The sequence below is a fragment of the Cynoglossus semilaevis genome, chromosome 5 (genome assembly GCF_000523025.1).
Source record: "Cynoglossus semilaevis isolate Cse_v1.0 chromosome 5, Cse_v1.0, whole genome shotgun sequence".
NCBI lineage: Eukaryota > Metazoa > Chordata > Actinopteri > Pleuronectiformes > Cynoglossidae > Cynoglossus > Cynoglossus semilaevis.
In genome coordinates, this window is record NC_024311.1 from 6,526,524 (window position 1) to 6,537,366 (window position 10,843).

General features: G+C 38.6%; 1 protein-coding gene across 2 annotated transcripts in view; it reads left to right on the forward strand.

Annotated features, from left to right (window-relative positions):
* kcnq1.1 (potassium voltage-gated channel, KQT-like subfamily, member 1.1) overlaps positions 1–10,047 on the forward strand; it is a 28,343-nt gene extending 18,296 nt beyond the window's left edge. The window contains exons 10-18 of one of the 2 annotated variants that reach the window (XR_001760034.2): positions 698–836; positions 3,109–3,165; positions 4,249–4,378; positions 6,531–6,606; positions 7,490–7,584; positions 7,739–7,785; positions 7,882–7,943; positions 9,249–9,500; positions 9,782–10,047. Coding sequence is in view for 1 of the 2 variants with exons in the window: in XM_008310148.3 (XP_008308370.1) it covers positions 698–836; positions 3,109–3,165; positions 4,249–4,378; positions 6,531–6,606; positions 7,490–7,584; positions 7,739–7,785; positions 7,882–7,943; positions 9,249–9,431 (789 nt within the window). In the remaining variant the exon portion in view is untranslated. Of the gene's footprint in view, positions 1–697; positions 837–3,108; positions 3,166–4,248; positions 4,379–6,530; positions 6,607–7,489; positions 7,585–7,738; positions 7,786–7,881; positions 7,944–9,248 lie in introns of both variants that reach the window. The other variant, XM_008310148.3, reaches the window with a different exon arrangement.
* Positions 10,048–10,843: the final 796 nt, after the last annotated feature.

Consider the following 10,843-nt stretch of genomic DNA (forward strand, 5'->3'; position numbering starts at 1 on the left):
GACCAGGGTGTACCCTGTCCAGAAACATGTCCGAGGTGTATCCCACCTTTGCCTGTTGACAGCTGGGATCCAGTGCTTCCCAGTGGTAGATGATGGATGGATGGAAAGAAGGATGAATAAATATAGTATAGATCTAGTATAGTATAGACTTGCTCTATATGGGAGGTCTACAACTGTTTCCCACAAGCTTGTTGCAGTCACAAAGCTGATTTAACACTATCTCTGGTTTAATATCAAGTGAACTCTGCCCTGCAGCGCTTCTTTGTTGCATGTAGTTGGTGTCAGTACAGTATAGTGTGTAGTTGTTGCAGTCACATACAGTACTGTGCATCACCAGAAGGTGAAGCAGTGCATCCTAGGATGGTTGGGTAAAGCACAATGGCAGAAACAAAGAAGCTGACACCAGTGGTTGTAAACAAGAGTCTGGGGGATTGGGCATTGACTTTTTCCTGGTTGGTTAAGACACTACAGAGGTACTGTATAAAGTTGAGCATGTGATGAGTGAAGAAAAAAGTTGAAGTAATGCTGAGTCAGGTGAGAGATTCTGATCAGTGAGCAGTCATTTTGTTTCATGCCCAGACAAAATACAATAGATTGAATCTGTCGATCAAAAGCAGATGTTACAGTGTATGTCTAGTACAGTATGTAGGACGGAGAAGGACTTCCAATCATCCTTGTGTTTGCTTTTGTTTCCAAGGTGAAGATAAGAAGGAAGCAGACAAACTCTGATAAGGACAACGGCCCTGCCTCTCCCACAATTCCCAGCATCACCTTTGACTCTGTCTTTGATGACAGGAAGGAGCCAAGTTCAGATGTTTACAGCACTGTGGGCACAGGTATGAGGAAAATCAAGACACATTAAGTCTGGTGCCGTGATTATTTTTTGTGTAACCGGCTCATGGCAAACTAACAAGGATGAATGTGTTTTCTGCATTTACGTCAAGAGCTCTTACTACTTTCTGGGACGCACTTCGTCTGTGCTGGCTCATTAAGCTCACTGTAACGACTACAGAGCATCTCTGTGTCTTTATAAACTCACTGTAATGTCACTCAGTTCCACATCAAAAAGACAGATATATATCTGACACAGGAGAAGAAAACCACACATTCAGCAGTGACACTGTAAAAAAGGATGTTTAATATTAGCATTGATTTCAGTGTTTGTAGCCACAGGATGGGGAGGAGGAGGAGGAGGAGGAGACAGGACCAAGACTAAATATTAAAGATGGATGAGCACACTGCAGCAATAAAGCGTGAGGTTGCATTTTAGGTGTAAACTCCAGCAGCGTGCTGCTGAATTTACAAAACTCAGCATACAAATATTTTTTGTATTGCTGACTTGAGAATAGAGAGCATGTAGTAATTCAAAGAGGCTACGTTTTTGTTAAATCATATGGAGTGTTCTTAAGACTTCGATCGTATTTGTCCTGTATGTCACCATTTCATAAACTAATGTCTTGAATAGACAGTGATTCTTTTGAAAGGTTTGACAAAGACAGACTGGATTCATAATGGTAATAGAAGGACAGGGAGATAGACAGGTAGATAATGGTGCCTTTTCTTCCTGTTTGAAAAGAGTTTTTGAAAAGACAAGTGTGAATAGAAGAAACATCAGTGTTATTACCTAATCAGTGCTGCACGAGGGGCATTAATAGAAACTCTGTTTCTGGCAGATGAACTGAAGTAGACTGTAGAAAACTACTTACTGGAAAAGAGAGGAAAATGAAGCACATTAACATGTATCTTTTGTTGTGCTCCTCCATATAACATCTCCTGGAGCAGATGGTAGCCAAAAAGGCTGCTCTGCTGATTTTGCTTTGACATCATTGTCGGCAGCAAAATGTAATTGTGTAATGTAATTTGCACAGACGTATAAATGTGTGTTGGCAATATGTTCAACCATAATTGGTGTTATTTCAAACTCAACGTTATTTTTGCAAACAGCAGCGCTGCACATCAGCTTAATTCCCGCAGACATAGAATCACCTTAATTAATTTATATAACAAAAAATGCCATCTGACGCTATCACAGTGATGGGAGAATCTGCTGAAAATAGAATTGTCTGTTTAGGATTTAATTTCTAATGAAATTCCATTAGAAAGGAAGGAAGTGTGTATCTCACACTGTCAGAGATGATTGACCAAATGCTGCACCTTCTAATCTCTATGACTATAATATACCATCCTATTTAAAGTTTGTTTTTTTTTTCCCGGAGATTGATTCTTAGCCTAAGTGGTTTCTACCCATGTTACCTAAGTGGTTTTGGTGTGTTCAATTTCCTGTTTTTCAGTCACAGCTCTGCTGCTGCAGTGTTCTGTACTGGTCACACTAGAGGCACTGCATGTGGCTGTTCTCTCTCTTTTAGTATGGAAATTGTTTTCACTTGTTTCAACATGGTGTTTCGGGTTGCATGTACTTAGTGTATGACAGCTGGTGTAAAGCATTGACTTTCACATTAAAAATGCTGCTTTCAATAAATGCAAGATCAGGATTCAGACATTTCTATTTTTGACTGAGAGTTAAACCAGGATTAAATCAATGGATCAACCCAAACAAAAAATTGAATACAAACAAAACCAGTCTGTAAAAACAGGGAAAAATCAGAGAGCTTGTTTTTCAATCAGAAGCATTTAAATGAGTTTGAGAAAGTCATTTCAGAAAAAGGGATCATTTACAAAAGTCTGTTTGGTCTCTGCCTCTCCTTGCGGGATGTGTCTCTTTGCTGCTGTCTTGTTCTTGTCTGTGTGCCTAGTCCATGTCCACAAAGCATGTTCATGGTCGTCCCCTGATATAAATGTGCCTGGAGACTCACTTGTGCCGTTTCTGTTATTCAAATGAGAGTTCGCTCCAGCTGTTTGGAGCTCATAGTTTTGCACCTAATTGTTTTTTTCTTGAGGGGTTACAACAAAGACCCCTCCAGCAGATGGCGCCGTAAATGACTGCCCTGCCAGCACCATGCAGACTCTGATTATAACCACACCTAACTTTGTATGTTTTTTTTTTTACTTACATTGGGTTCATGCTAGTTTTTGTTCCACTGATGCTCTTCATATGTTGTGTTGGTATCTGTATGCGCGTCGTGTGTGTTCTCTTTATGTGAACTTCAGACCGTCAGCAGTCATGGACGTCTTTATCCTCTCTTCAGTTCAGCTCATCATCTCCAGGTTAGTCTGACCTCTGACTTTGACTTAGAATAAGGACTACAAGAATTAGGTAAGTCATTTACTTGCAGTTTCTATCAAATGTTTACTTCTCCTCCTCAGTCTTACGGTGTACCCTGTAGAGATAACACTGGTAATCTTTTCAAAATCCCATTTAGACAGCCTTGATGAAAAGGTTTTAATAAATAATATCACACTCTCTTTGCTCCCAGATATTGTTAAAGGTTTGGACTCTGCATAGGATCAAAACACGAATGAAAAGACTGATTGATGCAGATTTTAGCTGAATAAATATAAAAAGTGTGTATTTATAAGCATCAAACATCAGTTGCCAATTAGTCCTGCACAGGCTATACTTACATGTCTTTTGATAAAGTAATATTTCAAAGAAAGTGTTTGATCCACTTTTATGGTTGGTCAGGAACCTAAATTTGTTTTTCCACCAGAAAAAAAAGTGATTTTCTGACTATTCTAAGTGGAGCTATGCACTGACACAGTCAATGACCACTGAAGGTCATAACATTCCCACAGAGAGAAAGCCCTTAATAAATCAATGGGGGATTTTCAGTGTTTTTTTAAAGTGTTCAAGACTAATATTTGACATGTTTGTCGTGACTAAAAAAACATTCCAACAACAGCATATCAACTAATTTGTAGTTTAGCGAGAGTTTGTCTATGTGAAGGTACAGTAGTACTTATGCTCAGGCAAATGTTGCCATTTTTGGCGAGACACACTCTCCATTCAGCATCCTCTGTCAGAAAAACTCCTCGGAATTTTCTGCAGGAATGAGCCAAGCAAAATTCTGTAAAATTTACATAAGCATGGTTCTGTAGACATAGAGTCATGGTCCTGACCAGCCTGCCAGAGAAGCCGACATTGTTCAACTATTGCATAATGAAGATGTCAGTTGCACAGAAGGAGCAGGGATTGTTGAACTGCAATTTTTTTCTCTTCATTTTCAGACAAAAAGAAAACTCAAATGGAATTATTACCTCCTGTCCAGTTGGTTATTGTCCATTTAAGGGGACCTGGCCATTCTTTTCTAAAGACAAATATTATTTGTATGTGTGTCCGCGTATGTCCAGACAAAAGAAACCCTGGACTTTTGGACGTCCAGTCCTCTGGTCCTCTGCAGAGACACTGCAGCTTTGCAGATGACCTGGAGCTGGAGTCGGAGAGAGAGAGCGAACTGACTCCCGTCACCTCCGTGTCACAGTGAGTTCACTGGAGTTGCGCTAATGCTCTGTTTGTGTCCAAGTGTGACTCTAATGAGCATATTAGCGAAGGACTGCATGTATTATGAGCAATTTACTGTTAACCTCTATTATGTGCCTAATCCAGTTTTGAGCTCTACTTTGCTGTGCAATCATCTCTGAGTGAGAAACACTTGCAGAGACACTTGCACAGTAAGAGAGCGAGACCAATGAGAGGGAATGGCTGTTAAGTAGCTGCGCTGTAATGTAAGGGCACTGTGGTGAAGCAACTGTTTCAACCCATGGGACCAACTCTCTGAAAGGTGGCTTAATGATGCACAGATGAAATGCATGCAGCGTCGTCGGCGAAGATCACTCCATGGTCTGCTGACTCCAAAATACTGTAGATAACCAGCTGTTTTCCCCAGACTAATATCACAGTGTATACCAGGTTAAAGTGGGACATTATGAGACATTACTGCTGCTTTTATTCACAGCAAGGGGAGATTTAGGACGCTTGGAAAATATGCCTCTCTCAATAATGTTTGTACAGACAACAGCCGAGCACTTCTACAGTCAAGTGTCTGTTCAAATGTAGACTGTAGAAGTACAGAGTTAACAAACCATGACATAAAAAAAAAAAAATTTAAAGACGCGAACTTGCAGTGCTGTATTCTACTACACGTCTTGAAAATTCACTTGTGTGAACCTCCTGCTCAAAGGCAACATGGATTTTGTTGGCAACACTGACAGCTACTAGTAACTTTGAAAAAAAAAAGCGATATATGCTCAGACAAGGCTTTTTTTTCAGTAGGAATTTTTCAGTTCTAGTTCTAGCAGGAAACAGATGTTTGTGGAAGTTGGACTTTGTCTAACGTTTGCTGTTAAAATAATTGCTTAGAAAGTGGTATATAAAGTTTTAATACACCATTTTTGTATTGGAATCAAATATGTTTTCTATGGTGCAATGGTGTTTTGGGAGAGAAAAAATCTTTGCAAAATTGTCACATTATATCAATTAAATAAAAAAAACACAATAAAAATGCAATTGATGTTTAAATGTTTCTCACTTGTGATTTTAGCTTAGCCTACCCTTCTGTTAATGCAAAATCAATACAAAGTATTGTCATTCTATGGTGGCTTTTATTGAAATGAAATACCTGAATACTCATTCATAATTCATGAGTTTTATCATCCCAAAATCTTTAAAGTTAATGCTATTTATTTGTATTGCTACTAGGGAAAATCACTGCTATCGGTTACAATGCTAACCGCTATTTATTTGTATTGCTACTAGCGAATAGCGAATCACTGCTATCGGTTACAATGCTAACTCCTGCTAAGGAGAAAATATCAAAGTAATCACTACATGTTTATCTTTATTTTTTATTTTTTTCATTAATAGAAGAGAGGAATTAAATACTCATTATGGTCTCTTATTGCATGACCACTACATAGGCATTTGCATCTGATTGGTGGGGCGGATATAGAGCTTCACCATTCACTGACTTCAGTATTGATGTGCCACGATGAAGGCTGTACTGTACTGTAATAACATGCCTTTGAAAACCACTTCCACTGTATGTAAAAGAGTCCATTAAGCATCATGACCACATTCAGCTATGACCAGATCTGATGAAGATCTCACTGCCTGTCGCAGCATCACTATGTCCATTCCCTGAGACCTTCCACACACAAAGACTTAAATTCATTTCATCTCATATTTCTGCACTGCTTCTGGTCCTTGGTGACTAATAGATCCTTAATAATTCCTTGCTTATAAAAGGTTCTAAATATCCAGCAGTCACTCCATGCATTAGTGGTGTTCAGAGAAACAAACAAACCCCAGAAATCAATGCCTTTTGCTTTTGTCGCATTCCAAGGCAGAAAGTCACGAGGGAGCCGCGCTGCACCAAATATTCAGCCTCAACTGTTGTTGTTGTTTTCTTTAACCAAAGGTCATATGAACGAGGTTTATTGCTTTACTATAGCAAGGAATCATTAGACAATGATGAACCAAGTCAGAAACCAATAGTTACTGACACTTACATTCATGAAGAGCAACCACAACAATATTCACTCTACAACACACACACTCGCACGTCTCATTTTATGTCCTCAAGAGAAATTTCAAAATAATAAATAACACTCTCTTTTGAAACTAATTTCCACAGACTGACAGAGTCACATCGAACAGCCATCAGGGTGATCCAGAGGATGCGGTACTTTGTTGCCAAAAGAAAGTTTCAGGTATTTTTGACACAAATTGTATATTATACATCATTTAAACTGCAGACAATTTGGTTTTCATTTAAAAACCTGATTTCCAGAGGGGTTGGTCACCTTGGCAAAAAAAGCAAAGTATAAAAAAATCTTATTCACATAAGCTTTTATTTATTGAGAGAAAGACAGAAGTGTTCGTCACTGACTCAATTGTATTAGTTAAATTGAAACAGTCTAAGTTTTGACCAGTTTAATTTTAGCAGTGCATCACATCTATATAGCTTTTTTAGCTTTTTTCCTTCCTTAAAACAAGATACTTTTTTCATTGTCGATTTTCTCCTCAGGTTTATTGTTAGGTGATGAGCCCTGACTAATTCCTGCCTGCAAAGACCAACTCTTTGAATGTCTCTTTTAATACCTGTAACCAGTTAACCAGTAAAGTTGGTATTTTAGAAACTTCCCAGAATGTTATAAATACAACATAGTCCATGAGTAGCAATCCTGGTTGTTGTTTTTGGAAATACTTGGTTTTCAGTGTGGCTTTACAGTGTGTGTGTGTGTGTGTGAACAGAATAGATGTCCGCCGTCTGAAAACATCTTTGAGGGTTTTTTTATGTTTTTTAAAAATGGTTTAAATTTGCTACGTTTTTTCCTGCCTTCTGCACTACTCTGAACATTTTTTCACTTGTGATACAGAAACTGTTGGAGGAACTGAGGTTCAATTCCCAACTGTGCTCTAGCCAAAGGGATTATGCAAAACCCTTGGTCTGGGCAGGGATTTTGAAAATGCTTTTTTAAACCACTGTGTATTTTGCCTAAGCACCCAAACACAATATTTATGCTTAGCAAAAAGTTTGAAATAAAGCCACATTTACATGCTTGTATTCCAAACTTTTCTGAACCGGTGCAGCAAGCCCGGAAGCCGTATGACGTGCGGGACGTGATTGAACAATACTCCCAGGGTCACCTGAACCTCATGGTGCGAATTAAGGAGTTGCAGAGGAGGTAAATAAACGGCTTGTTCTGAATTACTTTAGCTCTGCCAAGCTTGACTTTGATTAATTATATTTTTTATTAAAAGATCTGCTAAAAAAATGACACTGAATAAAGAATGTGTAAAAGTATATTCTTTTTTTGACATTTTCTTTTTGTCTGTCAGATTAGATCAGTCTTTAGGGAAGATAAGTTTGTTCCAGGCGAGCTCAGGTAATGAATCACAACATTCCTCTTATAGAAATATTACTGTAAGTAACTATGCATAAAAACATATCACTTATCTGACTGTTCCATCTTTTGCTGCAGACAGGGCCAGAGACAAAGGCAACAACTCAGTGGGCTGCAGACTTAACAGGATTGAAGATAAGGTGTGGTTTGTGCTTTTACTCTGAAAATTTTCCTAAGTCTCTGTATGGCCTGGGATCATAGCATTTAATTTTATATGAACACGTTTTATTCTACTTAACTTAACACATTCACTTTGAACAAATATTTTTCAGATGTTGATCTTTGGGTTTCGGTTGTTGTTTTTTTTTAACAAGTTATTGTTTTATTGTGAAATGTTTTGCCTTAAAACAGCAGTGGTGGCTTAGTGGTTAAGGAAGCGGCCTTGGGTCCGGAAGGCTTCAGGTTCGATTCCACCAGCTGCCAAGTTACCACTGAGGTGCTCTGAGCATAGCACTGTCCTGACACACACGTTTGGTGGTGTGCAGTGGTGTGCTGTGTTGCCCCTGGTAATGATAAATTACTGGTAAAAAGATTAAACTGCCCACTGCTCACTTTGGTGATGGGTTAAAAGCAGAGGTCACATTTGGTGGTGTGCAGTGGTGTGCTGTGTCACACTGACAAGTAGTTCACTGTCCTTCAGTTTGTGATAAAAGATATACAAAGATATTGCTACGAAATTCTCATTTAAATTTGGGCAATTCGTTTTCCAAGCAGAAACCTCAGAATTTAATTTTTGTTAATACTGATTAATAAGTCACTGAGTTAATCTCCAAACTGCTCCACCTTAACTGTCGCTCTCATCCACTCACTTCTAATCCTGTCCATCCTGGTCACTCCCAGTGAAAATCTCAGCATCTTCACCTTGTCCATCGCCAGCTCTGCCGGTTTTCTTTTAGACAGAGACACTGTCTCACTAGTGTCTTATAAACCTCCCCTTTAAACTTTGCAGCTATTCTTTGCTATCAATGCTACCTAATTAATGTTGATTACAGGGGTGACCTAAAAATAAAATTTGAATGAATGAGTTTTAAATATTTAATCTTTGTTAATCCATTGGTTTGGATGGAAAGTTCAAATGGTGGGAAAGAGGAGAGACGTGAGTCAGAAAACTAAACAACATTATTAAGTTTGGGTCATGTTATTATTAAACTAATAATAATTAAAATAACAGTGCTTGTTAGATTGATAAACAGAACCTGAGTAATCATTATGTAGACAAACACACTGTTAGCATTATTTTGTTCAACTACAAAATGAAATGTATAATACTCTTGTCTGTAATTCACTGTCACACCCAAGGTAATTCAATTATGTGAATACAATAGAAACAGTGATCTGTGTCTGATCTCCATCATAATCATATGTCATTGACTTGCTCAGCAAACAGGATAATAATGATAATTATGTGATAAACCAGCAGAAATAATTGCTTTGACTTGTTGCAGGTAACTCACATGGAGCAGACGCTGAGCCACATTGCAAAATCCCTTGCTGTTTTGCTCGACCAGAGGGATGTCGGCAGAGATGAAGGCAGAGGCCGGTCGAGGCCGCAGCATGGACTAAGCAGTAATGTCGTACCCAGCCAGGATAGCCTGCCAAGCTACGACCAGCTGTCTTCATCACCTTAGTCCGTCTCCTCCAACATGGCCAGTGCTGCAGCCTGCCCAACTCTGCCCCTCAGAACTGCTGCCAGTCAGGTTGGAAACTGCTAAAATAAAAAATCTTTTTTTTTCTTTTTTTTTTCAAACTCATAAATGGTTCCACATTTCTGAATGTGTTTATCAGAAGTAGCAGCTGTTGCTTTGCAGAGCAGTATTGTAATGAAATTTATGCAAAATATCTCATGAGACGTGCGATACGTGTGATGTATGTGAGCAGGAAATCATCATTCAATGTTGCAACGGCTGCTTTTTCTACTTTGATTGTTGAATATAAATGTCTGTTACAATATTCTACTTGAAATGTTTTTTTTTTTCAGATTGATTCCAGAGACACTGCTCTGACTTCAACATCATGTTTTAGCATATTTAGAAAACAATGATGCCTTGGTCTCCATTGTGTCTTATGATTCAAATATATATGATATGCAGTATATTGTTTTAAATGTGTTATATCGTAGAGTAGTGAATTGTTGGTGCTTCACTTGAAATGACTCACCTGATTTAAACTGTATCCACTATACTATATATTTTACCATTGTTGAATAAAGAGAAATAATCTGTAGCAATAAAAATGTAAACATTCCACCACGTTCAGTCTGTGTGAACAGTTCCTTCATGTTATTCTCTGACATTTAACCAAATGTTTTAAATGTTATTAGGAATTCAGTTCATACTTTTCCCTCAGCCATCATCTGTCAAATGGATGGTTGAGTCATTAAAACATTTCTTAGAAATCATCTCTCTGCTCTTACTAACGACTTCCCCTTTGTTGCAGTGAGGTGGGGGTGGTGGTCAGTGACTTTTGGAAGATGGCCGAAAGAATGGCTCATACCATGTTCTTTACACACGTAACCTTTGGGCGGCAGATGGTGACCTTTTCCCTGTCAGGCGTCTGCAGGGTTCCTGTGGATTCCAGCACATAAGTGGGCTTTTGAAGAAAAGGCCTAAATGACCATCTGCCTCTGGTGTCCACAACAATAGAGCCTACCCTTTTTAAAAGTGTGCTGAGGGTGTTTGGCCTTTGTGCTGACCACGGGTTGGGTGAGGGGAGTGTTTCTTTAAGAAGGGTGCAGGAGCTTTAAGTAGTTTTTGTCTTCAGGTAATTGCTGCTGTTTTGGGTATGGGTGGAGGAAGTCATATTTATGTTATGGCCGTCATAAAAACACAAATAGTTTTTTTGTTTGTTTTGTTGTTTTGGGGTTTTGTTTTTTTACATTTTTTAAGAATATGGTTCAGACACTACAACCATTATTCTACTTATTTCCTTTCAACCTGCACATTTAAAAATCTGTATGTGTCAGTTAAAAATATCAGGCGTTACCCAGCACTTTCTTGCAGTTTTATGAACCTGCAGCAGATGGTTTTTTTTTTCAAGCAGC